This window comes from Heterocephalus glaber, unplaced genomic scaffold (assembly GCF_053883595.1).
Source record: "Heterocephalus glaber isolate CG9 unplaced genomic scaffold, H.glaber_assembly_v1.0 deba00001428, whole genome shotgun sequence".
NCBI lineage: Eukaryota > Metazoa > Chordata > Mammalia > Rodentia > Bathyergidae > Heterocephalus > Heterocephalus glaber.
Genome location: NW_028258293.1, coordinates 23,700,937 through 23,720,465, shown reverse-complemented (window position 1 = coordinate 23,720,465; position 19,529 = coordinate 23,700,937). Strand labels below are relative to the sequence as shown.

Sequence of the window (19,529 nt, the reverse complement as noted above, 5' to 3'; positions counted from 1 at the left end):
TACGCACAGCAAAGAGCCCCGCCAAGCCATGCCGGACATCTGATCTGTAGAACTGTGATAATGCTACTCGTGCTGTTAAGCTGTTTAGTTTGTAATACTGTGTTACACAGCCACCGAAATCTTGTGTTTTAGTGAAGCTCCTCCAGAGGACCAACCATAGGCTCAGAAGCTGCACAGTTTGTTGTCTAACGCTGGAAAAAAACTAGTGTGTAATTCAGTTCCAGTCCAAAGCCATCAAGGGTTCCAGTGTCTGTGGGCAGGAGATCGGTGTCTGTGCTCAAAAAGATAATTCACCCTTCCTCTGCCTTTTTGTTCTATTCAGATGGCAAGATGATGAAAGGAGCAGCTTTTGGAGGAGAGCACAGGGCCCTGGTTTTGGACATTTGAAGTTTCAAAGTTTGAGCCTGGCATAGTGGTGCTCACCTGTAATTCCAGCACTTGGCTGAGGCAGAATTGCTGCAAGTTAGAGGCCAGCCTGGGCTACGTAGTGAGTTCAGAGCCAGCCTGAGCTATGTAGCAAGAAACTATCTTTAAAAAAGTTTGAGATACTCTTCAGCTATCCAAGTGACGATATAAATAGTTTGATGTACAAATCTGGATTTCATAGTAAATGTAGGGCTGGATTTCTTTTTTCTTCCCTCCCTTTTCCTTTCCTTCCCTTTCTTTCATGATTCAACTGAATTTTTAAAAATCAACCATTCCTGGATTCACAGCCCCCATCTAGATTTGGAGCTCTTGGAGATTAAGATTTTGTTTTACTGTATTCAGGTTTCCTTCTGGGCTTCGGGGTGGGGCTGATTCGTATGTTGGTATGTTTGAGGCGGAGAGGGGAGGGAGTCCCCTGGGACAAACCTCACTGGGACCCGGCAGTAGCTTACCCAATGAATAGATAGTCACATGAATGACACCTGCTGTCCACACCTCAGATCATGTCATCTTTTCAGACCCAGTCGGGTCCTTTGTAGGCCTCTTCGTGCCACCGCGGGCGGGGCCGGTCGAGGTCTGGCCCCTCCAAGGCCCCGCCCACCTGCGACCCCACGCTGTCCCTTAACCATTCTAACAGCTGGGAGCAGTGCAGCTGCTCGCGGATCCGCTTCCCTTGGTCCCCCAGGAAGGCGCCCTCCCACAGGCTACCAGGAGCTCCTCCTCCGCCTTCCTCTTTCAGCTCACTCCTTTGCCCCTTCTTCCTCTAGGTTCCATTGCGCCCCGACCACCTGTTCGTGGTGCCCACTCCTTGGCTTTCTGTCCTCACGGGCTTCTCAGCCTGTGGGCGAAGACGTCAGGGGCCGGGGCCTTTGCTGCCTGAATGAAAACTCATTCTTCCCCTTCAGGTGATCGCCAGCCTCCACTCTGCAGCTTCCTCTCGGCAACTGACCGAGCCCAGGTTCTCTGAGGAGCCCTCGTCGGTGCACCTGTTTTCCTTGTCAAGTGATCACTTGTGTGCCTGCCTGTCTGTGGGTGGGTGGCTTTGACCAGGGGGAGCCCGCGCCTGGGACCCGAGTCTAAGTGCACCCACTTCTCCAGCAGGCGCTGCCCAATGAGACGTCGTCGTCAGCAGAGCTGGCTCTCTTCCCTTCCCTTGCCTCCCATACCCCTTAGGCCAGGTGAGGGGGGCTGGGCGGTGGGAGGAACTCCTGTGTGGGGAGGGCTCCTACCTCTGACCTGGGCCTGCTTCTCAGTCTTTGCGGAAGCAGCAGGGAAGTGTTGAGGGTCTCAGGAAAGGCACTTTGCTGGCCTGGCTCTGCAGATCCATCCTTTTCTGGGTTCTGGGTCCTTTCCTTTCCTTCTCTCCCCAGCCCCACAGACCCTGCTCAGAGCCTGAGAGCCCTTTTCCTCCCCCCTTCTTGGGCTGGACCACGCAGGTGAAGCCCAGAAACAGAGAGCCTGGAACTGGCAGTTGAAGCCTGAACTGTGGGCAAGATCACTTCGACATCAGCTGAAGGTCCAACTCCTCTCGGGCCAGGAAGACAAGGGTTTGTCTCTTGATGCAGAATCATCAGATACCCTTGACTCTTGGCACTCTGTGTGTAGTCTGGACAGCACAGGACAGCCCTGGACCTTCCAGACGAAACAGGCAATTCCTGAAGACAGCGACTAACTCAGAGCAGTCTGCAGTGCTGGAGCTACTGCTAGCTGAGCTCCAAACTCTGTTCTCGGCTGTGCTGCAGGACCACAGCCCTGCAGCTTGGCGCTACCTGCATGCAGTACTGGGTCTCCTGCCTCCGTATCGTGAGTTACTAGGTGGTCACCTTGATTTGCTGCCCTTCTTGGAGCAGCTATACTGCTGGGCACCCTGGGTCCAATCCCAACTCCAGCTGGACCTGCTAGGTGCCATAGACCTGGCTTTTCCCCCAGACAACTCTTTGTTATACAGTGCCTCCCATGTTGACTGCCATCCCCAAAAGAAGAGGTTCAATCAACCAGTCTGCCCTTTTGTGCAGGCCCGGTGGGGTGGACAGCAAGGAAAGGAAGAACTGGCCACGTGGCTGCGACCATTGATACTGCCTGAGCTACAGCACTGCCTGGGCATTGTTGGTGCTGAGGTGGCCCTGGAGGAGGCCCAGTGGTTGGATGGTCTTAGTCTCCTGCCCTTGGCACTGGCTATGGACATCCCTGTGCAGTATAAAAGCAGTGATACTAACAACATAGAAGAGGAGCCTGTCGGAAGCAAAGAAATTAAGTGAGTGAGTGACCCAGTCTGGGCCTTTGAGTAGAGGAGAAAAAAGTCAGTTTAGGGTGACTCTAGGGCCACTTGTTGTCTACAGCCAGCTCACTATTGAGCTTAAGGATTAGCCTGACCCCAAGCTGAGTTGGTGTGAGGTTGCTCCTTCCTTTTTGTCTGTACAATAAACCTAGTGTCTCAATGTTAATCCCCATAGGGAAATGCAGAAATTGAAGTCAACAGTCAGCTATCGGGAAATCAAAGCTTCAAAAAAACCACTTGACTTTCCACAGTTCTCAGACTTCTTTCTTAGATGGTGCCAGAAGCCTGCTTAGTTCTTTTTCTCATTCATTCACAATCACCAAGCTTCACCTCTAGGCCTGACTTACACTGGGTCCTAGGTGCGTGGTATCGAACTTTAGGACACTCCTAGGGAGCGCTTGCCTCCACAGGTCTGTGTAAGCCCAAGGCAGAGTACAGTAGGCAGCACACTAGTTGGGATTTCATCCTGCTCCTTTCAAGGTTTTTGTCCCGCCTTCCCAATGTGGGCTTCTGACCCCTGGAGTAATGATTTTCCCCTAAATTCTGGCTGTCTGAGCTCTTTAGGATTTCAGAATGCTTACAGAATGCTTCCTCTTTTGGAAATACTTTAGCTTTACTCTTTGAAGTTCTCCCTGCCCTTTGGCTTGATTTTCCAGGTGTTTTGTAGTTTGTCTATGAAACGTTCACTGTCTGGGGAAAAGGTTAGTTTCACCTTTAATCAAGCTTGGCTTCCTCAGTTTTTCCTCTAAGTTTATGCCTGGGTCAAATTTTTCCTGAAGTCTCAAAGCTCTAGTGGTGGATTGGTAGGCAGACTCCTGGAAGGTAGCCAGTGCCAACAATTTATGCCTTTTCCTTTTTCAAAGAGCTGCCCTGTACCCTGAGTACAAGTGTCCCCCTCCCCTAACTGAAATGGTAATGGGATGAGATGTTGGAAGGGGAACAAGTTCTCCTCCCTTTCTTTGAACCTAGCAGTAAACCTCTACAGTCTATCTAATAAAGCTTAATTTACATTGTTTTTCAGGGCTGGCTATGCAGGCATTCATTGAATAAGACCTGCTAGATGCTGGGGATACAAGACAAGGCAGATTCAATCTATTCCCATGGAGGCTTACAGTTTAGTTAAGAAGATAGATATAGATACCTTAACACAAATAAAATATAATTACAACTTGTAATAAATATTGCAAAAAAAAAAACACCCACCATCTTTCTCCTGGTTGCTTTTGTTGAAGAGAGAGGGTTGGGGGGAAGCACATCAGGGGAGGTTGGGGCTGAATTAAATTAGCAAAATGTCTTGCAGTTTAGGAGGCAGCATTCAGCAGTCTTCAGTGATACTAAGGCAAGTAAGAATCAGAAAATTATACCATTTAGCAACAAGGAAAAGTTTAGTGCCAGCAGTTTCAGTGGAGTTTGTGGGAGGATTATGAATGGAAGATTATGAGCGGAAGATGAAGTGGATATCTCATTTTACTATTCTTTCATGAAGTTTGACTTGAAAGGAAAAGATAGTAGGACAGCAGCTTGAAATAATTTTGGTGACTGGGTAGTATTCTTTTTAAAAGTAGATGTTTATAGCTGGATGTGGTGGTGCATGCCTGTAATCCCAGCACTCAGGAGGCTGAGGCAGGAGGATCGCTATGAGTTTGAGGCCAGCCTGGGCTACATAGTTCAAGGCTAGCCTCATAATGAGACCCTGTCTCAAAAAAAAAAAAAAAGTAGATGTTTATAACCCTTAAGGCAGCCCTTGAGAAATAGGTACCTAATAAATATTTGTAGACTAAATTAACAGGCTAAATTTTGCAAAAATGTAGCTCAATGTTAGTCTTCCCACTACATTTTTGTTTTGGAAAAGATAGTTATTTTCCGTAAAATTTTTAGTTATGTTAAAATGTCCCGGATTTATTATTATTTACTTATTTTGTTGTTGTTGTTTTTGTGCCGGGGATGGAACCCAGGGTCTCAAGCATGCTGAACATATACTACCCCCAAACTGTTCCCCTAGTCCTATTGCTATTTTTAAGTGAATTTAAAATAAATATTTCAAAATTTTGTTTTAATGTAAAAAAATTAACAGGCCAAGGTAATAAGAGAAAATGTAAAATATATCATAGAGAGGGGTTAAGATTTCCAGAGCACAGATAGATTAACCTCATGGAGAAGAAAGTACACCTTTTCCTCTCTGATTGGGAAATACAGGTAAGTATGTAGCAAGGCAACTAAAATTGAGTTAGTTCATGGCTGACAACTGCAGTTTTCTCCAGGCAAGAAAGGAAGCAAAGAAGAATGGGATTAGGGAGGCACTTGACAGGGCCAGGCATGGGGTTAAGGTACATAGCTTGAGGGCCCTGAAAGAAGTGGCTGCTTGAGAACTTGTACTAAGCTATCAAAACAAAATGAACCTATAATCAAGATTGGACACTAAAGATCTATAGAGGAAAAAATATTCCTGATTATATGAGCTTCTGAATCTACTATATCATATAAGGCTTTAACTGCTGAGGAAATGAATAATAGCATTTATTTTATTTAAGATGACCTAACCGAATATCACATATTATTGATATGATCTCTAGAATAGGATTGCATTATAATGCCTGGAGTGACTTATTCTACTGATCAAAGTTTGGGTCAACTAAAGATATTAGTATACTTTAAGGGTAAGTTAAATCATTCCTAGCTTCTTATTGCTTCACTTGTTTTGTGCTATGAGATCACCCCAACCGAAATTATTAGTGAGTTCTTAGATAACTAATATTCTTAACAGTTTTCTTGACCAATATGGTAAGGAACAAGAAGATGAGACCATGTCATAAAAGGGTAAGAAGATGAGACTAACATGGAAGAAGGATAAGAAGATAACGCTTCAGGGGATTGAAGGACACACTGCCAAATCATGGTTGAAAATGAAAAGACTTTGAAGCTAGAGCTTAAGTGATGATGATGATAATGGGGAAGGACAAGGATGATGATGGAATCAAGAGCAATTGTAACAGGATGGAGAACATACAGGGTCAGGAGCCAGATATAATGGAAGCAAAGGTAGGAGATTGGATCCAGAAAGTTAGGAAGGTTAACAGAGAGGAGAAATCCAGGACAGTGAACTTACAGGATGATGAGTTAAAAAAAAATTAAATTCTTCCTATCACATAGTATTGTGTCATACTGACTTCACAATAATCACAATTAACCCAGAATGATTATTCATTTGTCAGAAAGGGAAAGATTGTTCATGCACTGTGTGAATATAGTTACCTATGTTGCAGGACAGCTCCAGTTTTGCCCAGTATGTGACATCTTCAGGTATAGGTAGTATGCAAGCCCTGACAATGTTATGTCACATGCCCTCGGACACCTGATTCAGCTCCTTTAATAGGCCAACAGTGGCAAGGGCCAACTCCAGATACCTGACCTCTTTCTCTTCCTTTTCTCTCTTGCTCTTTTCTATATAGGTCTCGGTTTGACCATGACATTCCTGGGGAGAAGCCCTTCCAAAAAAGAAGCAGTGGCTTCTCATCTGAGGCTTTGTTCTCAGGTAGCCAGACATTGGCCATCCTGAATACAGAGAAATACCTGAAGAAGATCCACTTCCTCTATCTCAATGTAGCTCCCAGTCGGTACTTTAGGTATGAGCCTGTAACCAGACCTCTTCTACGCTTTCCACTCCCGGATTTCCTCCCCTGCAATCTCCCTCCCTTCTCTTCCTTCCCAGGTCCATTCCTCTCCCCTGTTCTTTCTCAACATGCTCCTTCTCTATCTCCAGTTTCCCTCCTTCTTCACTTGTCTACAATCTGTCTCCTTTTTCCTGCCCTTTTCTCTCATAGCCTTTTGTCTTAGTCACCCTTTTCTCAGCTTTTGCTCTTTCTACTTTATTCTATTCTATAATAAGAGAAACATTTGACCATAGCCTCAGAAGCAAATTTAATGATAATCTCTTCCAACTTCAGTGCAAAAATCAAATGTTTAAATCTACATAGTATCTGGGAAGCTTTGTTTTCCAAAGGCATCCCGTTCCTTAGACTGAATCAAAATCTGCTTTCTTTTAACTTCTACCTCTTGGTCCTAATTATCTCTGGGGCTATAAAAACAAGTCTTCTCCTTCCACATGACTTGAGGCATAATTTTCTCCCATTAGGTCCAAATCTTACATATTCTTAAAAATATTTAAATTTTAAAATGTTTTAGCTTTCTATTTATTTTGTGGCATGAGAATTCAGCCCAGAGCCTTACACATAATAGGAAAGTGCTGTACCTCTGAGCTACACCCTCAGCTGAATTTTTAAAATTTAGTCACATAATAATTATACATATATATGGGGTACAATGTGATGTATGCAACGTGTAATGATCAGATCAGAATAGGAACATACCTGTCACCTCAGACATGAATAGAGAACACTCAAAATGCCCTCTATTAGCTATTTGGAAATATTAAATTAATTGTTGTTGCTGAGTCTGTAGCAGCGGTGAAAGAATGGGGTCCCCCATCATTGCCCCAGGTACAGAAGCTCTCAAAAGACCACCATGTCTCTGTTCAAGAACTGGCCCTTCTTGGGGAGCTGCCCTTGCACGCTGGAGTGGGCGATGGCTAAGGCCAGCTTTATCCACTGCGGCACTGAGAACAAGCCTGATTTGACACAGTGTATCTTCTGCTCAAGGAGCCGGAGAGGCTGGGAGCCAGAAGACAACCCCATGGAGAAACATAAAAAGCATTCATCTGGCTGTGCATTCCTTTCTGTCAAGAAGCAGTCTGAAGAATTAACTCTCAGCAAATTTTTGAAACTGGACAAAGAGAAAGCCAAGAACAAAATTACAAAGGAAATCACCACCTAGGCAAAAACAAAATTACAAAGAAAACCAACACTTTGAAGAAACTACAAAGAAAGTCCACTGTGCCATCGAGTAGCTGCTGCCTTGGAGTGAGTCCCTTGCTGTGGTCATCAGTCCTGGAGTGACAGTCATGTCCAAGGCATGTTCCCCAGTGTCTCCAACCTTTCTGTCCGTTAGGAAAGGAGAACACCAAAATTTTGAAATTGGGTATTTAAACTGATTTTAATTTTCTCTTGAAAGTAACACCAATGGCTCTTCTGTCCAGGTGACTGATGCTGAGGACCACAGTGGCTACATCTTTTTCTTTGGTAGCTTTTTCTCTAAGTCTTGGAACTTAGCAGGTGAGGAGTGAGTGAGGAAGAAGGCAGAGTCCCTGTGACTTGATCTGTTTGTGAAAGGAGAGCTAAATGCCAAGCAAGGGGTTTCTGGTCTTGATGTTTCCAATACTCTGTAAACCAGTTGGTGTGCATTGGGCTGCCGGTAATTTACCTGCCTTTTTGATGTGTGCTTTCTGACAGAGAGCAATGGAATAAATTAATTTTGGGGGGAATAAATTAATTTTTAAAAATTGTTATCAACTATAGTTTTCCCACTATGCTGTACAGAATTAGAAGTTACACATCCTCTCCATCTGTACCTCTGTTCCAATTAATCATCCTCTCTCCATCTTTCCTTCTCCCCACCCCTCCCACCTGTGGACATTTTTTCCACATTTCAGCATGTCTGAAATTGTGATGCATTTATGAATTGATGGAATATCACATTGGAAGAATTTTTTCATCTCAGTGTTTCATAAAATAATGCTGTAGCATTATTGATGGTGTCTTAAACTTCATGGGATGTGAGATATCTGGGTCTGGAGATTGAACTTCTTGGAACAGGATAGTGCCATTTTCTTTCTTCTTTTTTTTCTTTTTTTCTTTGGCTTTGATTTTTTTTTTTTTTTTTGTACCGGGGATCAAACTCGGGTCCTTGAGCTTGAGAGGCAGGCAGTGGAACCACTGATTTTTCTTTTGAATAATATTTGTTCCATCTTTTCAGTTTGAAAATCATTCTGCTCATTTTTTCATCTTCCTATTTTCTTCTGCCTTCCTTCCTGGTTCCTTTTTAATTTCCAGCCTTCTCTTGTCTCTTTTTGAAATCTGGACAAGTTCCTTCAGTTTCTACTGAGCTTTTTCTTTTTTTTTTTAAGGCCCTACGACCTGGTGGTGGTGCCACCAAAAAGGGTGAATCCTGAGCACTACATCTTCTCTCCCTTTGGGATCCTGCACGTACATCCCATGGAGGGCAGTGAGGCTATGACACTGGGTGCCTGGCACCACCAATCTCTTCTCTGGCAACAGCTCCAGTTCATTCCATTCTTTAAGCATTGCCTTGTACGCAAGGCCTTGACCTGGTAAGTGATGATGGAGATGGGATTTGGGGAGAAATGGATGACAGCAACAGCATATTGTCATTGATCTCTAATCTGTAGTTGGAAGAGGAGTGTGAGGTGGCAGGGGCTGTGTCGGCTCCGGACTTTCCTAGAGAATCATCTCCTCTTGGCTGTGCCCCACTTTGGAGCTGGGCTTCTCCATATTAACAGGTAAGGTGTTAATACAACTTTAATGGGTTGTTAAAGTTATTTTCACAAATGATAGTATATCTTTGTAGAAAAACTGCAAAACAAACAAGTACATAGAAAAAATTCTAATTCACCACCCATAAATAACCATTATGAACATTTTATTATATATCCTTTCAGTCTTTTTTCTATTACATGTAGAAAATGTGATCATATGTTACATAATCAGTTTTTTTCTCTGAGTCATATATTCTGAACATATCCCCATGTAATTACATGTCCTTCTACATAATCTTACCTCAGATACTACACAATTATTTAGTATCAAGTCTGGGGGAGTCTAACTCAGGTGTTTGAATCCAAAGTCTTCTCTTTGTTCTTCCTGTGCTGTCAGTTGTACTCTTTTGGGGAAGGAAGAGAGGAAGAGAAGGTTGCTCACTTTCAGTACTTCCTTGCCTTCCTTCCTAGCTGAAGCATATTCCCAGGTATATTTTATGATAGGAGTTACAAACTCAAATGTTTGTGGGGCCTAAGGAGAAGGTATTCGGTGATTAGATTTAAGACATTAGGGGTAAAGGGGAACTCCAGTCTAGACATTACATCTAAATAGGGCAGTTACTTCCCAGTTACAACTAATTGTTGCCATTTGGGAATATAGATCCAGTGTGATCAGCCATTTTATTTTTCAGGATTTCCTGGAAGTTCACATTTTGTGATAAAATTCTTATTAGCTGTTTGGCTCAGATTTTAATTAAAACAGTGTGCTGACTAACTCTTAGTGTTGCTCACTGGAAAACTTTTCAATCTGAATTTGACCCACTGTGTATAAGTTTGCAGCCTCTGCCATAGGTAGATTCCATTCTCCAGTGTCACCTAGACATCTTGATATCATTAAAAACATAAGAGCTTGGGAGGGTGGACAGGTCTGAATTTAGATTCTGAACACTAGCATGGAATTTAGTCTTTGAGCCTCAGTTTCCTGATCTGAAAGCTAGGATAAAGATTTCTGCTAGAACAATTGTAATGAAAGTTAAATGACATTGTGGATATCTAGTACCAGTAGACACTGAATAAATGACATCCATTATGATCATCCCATCTGCTTTTTGGGGGCGTCTTTAATATCTTTAAAGGGTGTTTAGAGATATGGAGTTCTTTGAGGGGGAGGAGGAAAGTGGAAAACAAGAGTTAGCTTCCTCAAAGATTGTCAACCTATAGAAAAGTTATACTTTTAGCACTTTAATCCTAAAACTCATTTGTCTGCCTATATGTTTAGGAACTTCAGGTTCTCTTATTCCAAGGAAGAATACTCTAGTCAGCTTTCCATTGTTGTGACAAAATAGTTGAGAGAAATGAAAAAAAAACATTTATTTTGGCTCATGGTTTCAGAGGTTTCAGTCCATGGTTGCTTAGTTCTGTCACTTTGGGTTGGTGGCAAGGCAGAACATCATGGCAAGGGAGCACATGGTGGAGCAAAGCTGCTCATATTATGGTAGCAGGAAGAGGAGAGAGAGAGAAGGAATACACCCTTCAAAAGCACACCTCCAATAACCTATTTCCTCCAAGTAGGCCCAGTCTCTTAAAGTTTCCACCACCACTCATGGTCCATTAAGTTATTAATACATAAATGAATGAATTCCTTCATGATATAAGAGCCCTTATAGTCCAGTCATCTGCCAAAGGCTCCACTTCTGAACACTGCTGCACTGGGAACCTTCAAAACATTAGCTTTTACTGGCCCTTTACACTAAAAGTAAGCATCAGTTCATACCATGAGTCTTTTCCAAATAGTTCCCAGCCAGTAACTTTTCTGGGTTTTAACTTTTCCAAAGAGGACTCAAGAGGAAGCTGTCACTGTTGGTCACTGGGAATATTACAATCTTCGAAAACATTTGCTCAGTCTGGGAACAAGTCAAAGGTATAAAAGGAAGGAGGGCTGGGATGCCAGCTCTAAGTAGCTTATTCCTTGATTGCAGGCTTCTGCAGGAGCTACACTCTGTGCCCTGGCTACCCCAGAAGCCAGATCAGTGCTATGAGCTACTGGATCTGAAGAAGGCTCTAGTCAAGGAGAACAGGAAGGCTCTACAGTTACTCCATCACTGTTTGAACCTCTGTACTTCCATTCGTCAACTGGTAAGAGGCTCCAAGTTACTGTGAATCTTTTCTCCAAGCTGAGCTCCCCAGAGTTGCATCCTCCTCTTAGTTAAGTTCCTCCTAGGATCCCCTGTGTGACCTGGATCCTGCAGTTGGCTCACACTTATTGTCCTGCCTAGCAACAGCAGTGTCTGCACTGGGACAGATGGATCATTAACAGATGAACAGAGACTAGGACTCAAACTTTCCCTAAGGATTGGCCCTGGCCTAGGAACAAAGAGAAGAAGGAAAATAACAAAGTTTATTTTTTTGGTTGTTTGTTCTAACATTAGGGAATTTAAGAAATGGAATCTTGATCTTTCTTGCTGCTGAAATTATCTTTGAACCTATCTTGAACCTTTGGCAGGTTACTATGGCTCACAGATACATACAACAGTGAAGTCCTTCCTAATTGTGCCAACTTTGTATCTAAGGTGTGTGCCACCTTGTCTGGGGGTCTGGGAGGTCCTGTTGTGTACTTGCCTCTGGCCCATGACTTATTGTCATGGCTGATTATCAGGTGTTTAAACTAATGTTAGGAGGCAGGAACTTTGGAAAGTGATAGGGCCCACAAATGGGCCAGTTCAGCCCCATTTTGCCATTTTGCTCTTTCACCTTTCACCATGTAAGAACACAGCATTCCTCCTATCTGAAGGATGAAGCAAGAAAGCTTTTACCAGACCTTGGACTTCCCAGCCTCCAGAATTATAACAAAATGAATTTCTGTTCTTTGTAAATTACCCAGCCTTAGGTGTTCTGATAAAGCAGCACAAATGGACTGAGACAACTGGCAACAATCTACTATTGCTTGCAATTGGTATGAAGTAGGGGACAGTCTCATGGGACTGAGCCTTCAGCTTGGGGGATCTGAAGCTATCTCCAGGTCAATAGCATTAGAATTGAGTTAAATTATGGGACACAAAGTGTTTACAGAAGAACTGCTAGGTATGTGGGGAAACCCTCACACATCTGGTGTCAGAAGTGTTGAGTGGTGTGAGAACAGAAAAAACAGTTTTTCCTACCTCTTACTGATTTCTTTATACATTCTAAATAAGTGTCAAATGTATGTAATGTAGATATCACTTCCAAGTGTGTGGCTTACTTTTTCACTATTTTAATGGTATCTTTGGATGGGAAGACACTTTTTTCTTTTTGAGACAGGGTCTCACTATGTAGTTTAAGTTGGCCTTGAACTCGGTATGTAGTCCAGACGGGCCTCGAACTTGTGGTGATCCTCCTGCCCCAGTCTCCTGGATTTTCATTTTCTTAAAGTTCATTTTATCAATCTATTTTCGTTAGTCCCTTTTTAATTCCACTGAGTATTTTGAGTAGTAGTTTAGAACATCTTTGCCTACACCAAGGTTATACAGATATTCTCCTATTTTCTTAGAAATTTTATTGCGTTATGTTTTAGATTTAGGTCTATGACCTATCAAATTGATTTCTGTATTTGGTATGAGGTAAAAGTCAAGGTTTATTTTCCCACTTATTATTATGATTATCTTTTCCCCTCTTAATAGTAGCAGTATCTTTTTTATTTTTATTTATTTATTTATATATATTTTTTGGTACCAGAGATCAAACTCAGGACCTTATGCTTGCAGACAGCGGAACCACTGAGCTAAATCCCTAGCCTGCAGTATCTTTTTTAAAACAATAAGATGACTTTATCTGTGTGGGTCTGTTTCTGGATTCTCTATTCTGTCCATTAGTCTATTTGTCAATGTCACAGTGTTAATTATTATAGACTATATATTATAATAAGGCTATATTTGATATCTGTTCTTCAAGATTACCATGGATATTTTGGGTTCTTTGAATTTCCATATAAAGTTTGTTAATTTCCACAAAATGACCTATTTGAATTTTCACTGGGCTTGCTTTGACTCTACAGGCCAATTTAAAGAGAATTTATATCTTAACATTTAGCTTCCTAACCATTACTCTGATCTCTTCATTTATTTTGCCTTCTTTCATTTGTCTTACCAAAGTTTTCTAGATTTCTTATAGAAGTCTTAACCATTACATCATTAGACTTACTATTAGATATTTGGTGGGGTTTGTTGATATTACACATGGTATTTTAAAATATCACTGGGCTAGGGATTTAGCTCAGTGGTTCTGGCACTGGCCCCGCAAGTGCAAGGTCCCAAGTTCAATCCCTGGTACCAATAAATAAATAAATAAATAAATAGATAGATAGATAGATAGATAGATAAAATTAAAATTAAAATATCATTGTTAGCTGGGGATAGTAGTACATGTCTGTAATTCCAGCATTTGGGGGGCTGAGATAGGAGTATCACCTCAAGTTCAAGGGCAATCTGGGTTATATAATGAGTTCAAGGCCAGGCTGAACTACATAGTGAGGCTTTGTCCAAAAAAAAATTAAATAAATTTAACTTTTTATTTATTTATTTTTCATTTATTTAGTTTAGTTTTGTTTTGTTTTTGGTACCAGGGATCGAACTCAGGTCTTTGTGCTTGGGAGGCAATTGGTGGAACCACTGAGCTAAATCCCCGGCCCCTAAATTTAACTTTTTAAATTTGGGGTGGTGGTACATGCCTAGGTTAAGGCAGGAAGATCATAAGTTGTAGTCCAGCCTGGGCAACTTAGCAATTTAGGAAGCCTGTCTCAAAATTTTTAAAAAAAGTTCTTGGGATATAGTTCAGTGTAGAAAGATCCTGGGTTCAATCCCCAGTACCAAAATGATAATAATGATGATATGAAGAAGAAGAAAAAGAAGAAGGGGAAGGGGAAGAAGGAATCACTGCTGGTGTGTGTGTGTCTGCATGTGCGTGGGCAAGGAGGTGGGGCAGATGAGTTAGAGACCCAACTCCTTGGACTCCACTTGCTATCCTTTTCTTTCTGCCCCACTCCTATCTGGAGGTAGTGGGCATTTATATTTGTGATTCTTTTCATTCATTTCCAAATTTTCAAACATTTAGGCTTGGGGGTAGTGGGGACAGAAGGAAATGAGAATAAAGGACAGTAGTAGCAAAAGAGTAGGAGGAGGACATGGAACTGAAGAAGAGGATTAACCTTGAGTAAGGGGTAGAGCCTGGGAGGAAGTGACAGTTTGTCCTTGATAATTGCCTGTGTGCCATTGTGGAAATTGAAGGCTTGAATGACACTTTTAAAGAACCAGAGTTTCTGGGTATGGCTAATGTGGAATTAAATTCACTGACCAGTTTCCCAGCCTAAGTAAACTTCAAAAGTTGGAACTTAGTGTAATTTCTGGAGGCTTGGAAGTTTTAGCAGATAAATGTCCAGATCTTACCTACCTGAATCTAAGTGGAAACAAAATCAAAGCTCTCAGTACAGTAGAAGAAATTTGAGAAGTCTTGATTTGTTTAACCATTAGATGACAAACCTGGAAGGTTACCGAGAAAGTATTTTTGAAGTGCTACAGCAAATCACATACTTAGATAAATATGATAAAATGATAACAAAGCACCAGACTCAGAAGTGAGTGGAGGTGAGGATGATGAAGCTGGTTCACCTGAAGAATATGAAGAGGAGGAAGACTAGGGAGAAGAGGATGAGGATGGGGGAAGATGAAGCAGGCTCAGAGATGGGAGAGGGCTAAGCAGCATAGTGATAGAAGAAATTCAGGATGAAGAAGATGATGATGATTCCATTGAAGAAGAAGAGGAAGAGGAGGAAGAGGAAGAAGAAGATCTTCAGGGGAAGAAGAAGATGATGATAATGCACTGGATTGAGGGCTGTGAAGTGGAGGCTGTAGGGATTGAGGGTGTGCTAGAGCATGGAAGAGGGCACCTTACCAAGTCTGGGCGCATGTCTCTGTGCGATGTGCCTTGCGTGGGGCTCAACTGGGTCTCAGGAGGCTGGGTTTGAGTTCATGTATAGCAGAAATACAATCCAGAGACACCAGTCAGTTCTAGTCACAAGCTCTATGGTGCATCACAAGGAACAAGAGAGCAGTGAGGACAAAGGGTCCGTCTGGTCAAGCGTAGCTTCTGGTGTCTTCCTTCTGTTCCTCCACAGGACCAGTCCAGAGACTTGGCAACTTATCACCAGCCTTTGTAGGCTAAAAACCTCCTAGATCTGAAAAGAACTCACAAGGCTCTTAGGCTTTTATCGCACATATTCCACCCTCAGTCGAAAGTCTATGCCAGTGCAGAAAGTTTCTACTAGAGCATAAAGCAGGATTTTGCTACCAAGCAGGCCACAACACCCCAGCCTAATGGTTGGAGTCCATATCATGCAACTGTTGCTAAACCTTATTCATCCAATCTTTTTCTTTGTCTATTCTGTGCATTTTGAAGCTCTCTATTTACATATGCAAAAATTTTCTATTTGAGTTCCACCCTGGGGGCTTTCCCTGGACAGGCTTGGCCTGTGAACATTAGTATAACATTTGTGTCCTCTTAATATATACCCTCAATTTTGCATCTACTCTGGTTATTTAAAAATTTCTGGGGCTAATCTCTACTGAAAAGGAATCTGCCAGGTGCATATTTAGGTTCCAAATTCCAGGCACCAAGACCAGTGAGTAGGTAGTTCACTCCCCATCCCTCTTCCTCCAGGGAGTTTCCATTCTCTACACTGACAGGTTCATGAGGACACATACCACATACAACAGGGACTGCAGGAACGAGTACAAAACTGCAACAGAATCAGGGCAGGCCAAGGTTCCGTATACCTTCTGAAGGTACAGCGCCAGCAGTTGGAGCAGAAGCTGAAGCAGGCAGAGACCTGGTTGCTGCAGTTGGGAAAGTTTGCCCGCCTGGTCAACTACATGATTTTTCAGAACCTTGTTACAATCTTGGAAGATGAAATAACCTCTTTTGTGACCCACATCCTGCAAGTGAGGTGGTGGGTAGGGGTAGGAAGGCAATCAGGGGCCAGATGCGGGGCTATGTGTATGGATGTCTAACCCTACTACCTCTCCTGGGCCTTCTTTCACAGGCTCAAAGGCAAAAAACCCTTTCTCTCGTCACAGCTGGTCTGTGATGATCTTTGCCAGCTGTCTCCTGTGCCCAGTATTGAAAATATGATCCAGATTCTATCTGAGGGCCTACATTCCATCAAGGCTTCTGCCCTGAAGGTATGAATTCTGGATTAGATAGGAGGTTGCCTTTTGGAATTCCCAGCTCCTATTCCTATGTAGTCAGAAGCTCTCAGCCTGGTTTGGATCTCTCATTGTTTCTCCATTTCCACCCCTTCTCTATATCCTGACATAAAGCTAATGCAGTCTACTGACCTGAAGACCTCAAGGGATTCCCTGCATCTTGAAGGTACTTAAGGGGACCTAGGCAGAGGGTAGGAAGGCTGGAAGGAGGAGAAGGGCACACGTAGCTGTGAATGGCATGAGAAGTGGTCAGGAGGCCCAGGTTTTGGGTGTGGATGGAGTAGCTGTAACCTGGGCACTATGCATGTGTGTTGGATGGTAAGAGTCAGGGGGTGTTTTTGTTCACTAATGCATGTGCTTTTGTTCATGTGTGTGAGGTAAGGGGATGTATAAGAGTGTGAGTACATTTTCCTTCCCCTGGTACATCCAAAACTCCACAAGGTTTTTCACCCATGCCATAGTTGCACTTTATTTACTGTTGAAATTAATTGTTACATTGATTTGTACTGGTTGAGGAACTCTGCTCACTTAATATTTGCTTTATTTCATACAGCTCTTTTTTCATTTTCTGTAAGAGTTTTTGTTTTTGGTACCAGGGATTGAACTTGGGACCTTGCACTTGCGAGGCAGGCGCCAGAACCACAGAGCTAAATCCCCAGCCCTCTTTTTTCATTTTCTATAGAGTACAGTAGTTCATTAGTATTACTGACCACTTCTTAACCATCAGTGAGGACACATATTTTCATATTTTCTTTAGAGTACTAATGCAGCCACAATAAAATCATTAGGTGCATTCAGTGATATCTAAAATGTAGATCCTTTTTAATTTCCCCATTCAAATAGTGTGTTTTCATTAAGAGATTTAAGATGAAGTTAGTTTTAGGAGGTAAATGACAAGAGGAAAAGGTTTCATTGAAAGGAAGCTATTTTTGTTGTTATTGTTTTGTTTATAAATCACACTGGTTGAGTCACTTTTTTCCAAAAATCAATTTAGGTTATTTGATAGAGACCATTGATACTTGACTTATATAGTGCAGTGGAAAAGGAAAAGGCTCTGGAATCAGAGACATTAGTTTATTAATCTGCATAAGTGGAAATAACAAAAATATTTGAGTTTGAAGATTACTAAAGGTAATATGTCTTGGACAGTGCTCAGCACATAGTAATACTTGCTACAGATCATATTTTCTTACTATTAGTATTACATTACAGACTCAGACAAATCAGACGATTCACAGTATTTTCTCATTACATGCTGTAATGTCTTTCTTAGAATTATTTTTAAAATCTTGAATTTTTATTTTAAATTTTAATGAAAGTGAAAATATTCACCTGCAATGTAATAGGTTTTCCTCTTCCACTTGGAATGCCATAATACTTCTTTTTTTCTTTTTCTTTCTTTCTTTCTTTCTTTCTTTCTTGCTTGCTTGCTTGCTGGCTGGCTGGTTTGCTTGTATCTTTCAAATTGTTTAGGGAAAGAAGAGATAGATGAAAAACACAGTAATGTGACAAAATGTTAATTGTTGACTAAGTGGTTGGATAAGAGAGTTCATGGTACCATTCTTTAAACTTTTCTATAAAATTTTAAGAAAAAAATCTGCAAAATCAGATCTAGAAAATTAGATCAACGGGCTGGGGATTTAGCTCAGTGGCACTGTGCCTGCCTTGCAAGCACAAGGACTTGAGTTCGATCCCTGGTACAAAAAAAAAAAAAAAATTAGATCAATATGATAGAGGAATCAGAACCAAAATTCTGATTCAAGATTTTCCCTAATTTTTTAAAGAAAAATAGAATAATTTTCAATAGGGTAAATATGCAGTAGATAAAACTCTACTAGCAGTCTTTAAGAAAAGTACATCAAGGGCCGGGGATTTAGCTCAGTGATTTCGTAAGTGCAAGAACCCAAGTTCAATCCCTGGTACCAAAAAAAAAAAAAGTACTTAATAATCAGCCTTTTATTTATATTTGATGTTTTGTAAAACTCAAATTAACAAATATACTGTACTATGGACCAAATAAATGGCATCTGCATAAAAATTTATGTTTTAAAAAAAGAAAAATGCATCAAGCTGGGCATTGTGGTGCACTCCTGTAATTCCAGCACTCATGAGGCTGAGGCAGGAAGATTGCCATGAGTTCAAGGCCAGCCTGACCTACATAGTGAGTTCAAGGTCAGCCTGAACTACATAGTTAGACCCTGTCTCAAAAAACCAAAGCGAGGGCCGGGGATTTAGCTCAGTGGTTCTGACACCTGCCTCGCAAGCACAAGGTCCAGAGTTCAATCCCTGGTACCAAAAACAAAAACAAAAACAACACAAACAAAAAAGCCAAAACCAAAACTATTACCTTAACATTCTTACATTAACTGTATTATGACAATATCCTACTAAGATCAGGGTATCTTTTTGATATATAAGTCTGTTATACTGAAAAGAGAGAAAAGATTACCTCATTTTATTATAAAATCTTTTGATACATATTTTGGTCGGGATGATGTTGAAGTTTAGCTTAGAGATACAATGCCAAGAATGAAAACTGTGCCAGGCATAGTGGCACAGGCCTGTAATACCAGCACTTAGGAGGCTGAGGCAGGAAAATCTCCACAAGTTTGAGGCCTGCTGGGGCTATATAATGAGTTCAAGGCCAACCTGGACTACTATAGCAAAACAAAACAGCAGCAACAACAACAAAAACAACAGAAGAAGAATAATGAAAGCTGTGACTACTGGTTTTAGGAGGGTTTTTTAATTTTGACTTTTTGGGGGGGTGAGTTATATTTTGTTTTTGTTTCTGTTTTGCTGGACAGCTACACATGTCCATGAAGGAAGTATAAAAAGAAGCAGTGTGGCAGTGAGTGGATTTTAGAAGAAAGAGAAGGAGAGGGTTTTTGTTTTGTTTTGTTTTGTTTTAGTTCCATGAGGAACTTGGAAGAGATCATATTTATACTTGTATAAGTATGATTGACGAGCTTTACTCTGTGTGAAATGTCTGAGTCACTCACTCAAGGAAACCTACAGTAAAGATCTATATTACTTAGTCCCTTCAAAGTTGAATTGATAATAAAAAATGCAGCCCCATGCCAACTTACATGTATTATACCAATACGTATATATTTCAAATTGAAGCCCCAAGTCCCTCATAAAATACAAATAACTCACGTCTTTGATTTAGTTGATATCCAATGCTGCTCATGTTAGAAAAATT

At 41.6% G+C, this 19,529-nt stretch overlaps 1 protein-coding gene and 1 pseudogene across 1 annotated transcript in view; both read left to right on the top strand.

The window, feature by feature from the left end:
• Positions 1-19,529, top strand: part of Dnhd1 (dynein heavy chain domain 1) — a 67,142-nt gene that overhangs the window by 620 nt on the left and 46,993 nt on the right. The window contains 10 exon segments of the mRNA XM_013064939.3: positions 1,194-1,278; positions 1,863-2,070; positions 2,072-2,680; positions 6,154-6,327; positions 8,724-8,927; positions 9,006-9,116; positions 11,072-11,228; positions 15,806-16,065; positions 16,162-16,300; positions 16,439-16,490. Of these exon segments, the coding sequence (XP_012920393.2) occupies positions 1,194-1,278; positions 1,863-2,070; positions 2,072-2,680; positions 6,154-6,327; positions 8,724-8,927; positions 9,006-9,116; positions 11,072-11,228; positions 15,806-16,065; positions 16,162-16,300; positions 16,439-16,490 (1,999 nt within the window).
• On the top strand, positions 14,022-15,088 carry LOC106007643 (acidic leucine-rich nuclear phosphoprotein 32 family member E pseudogene; annotated as a pseudogene).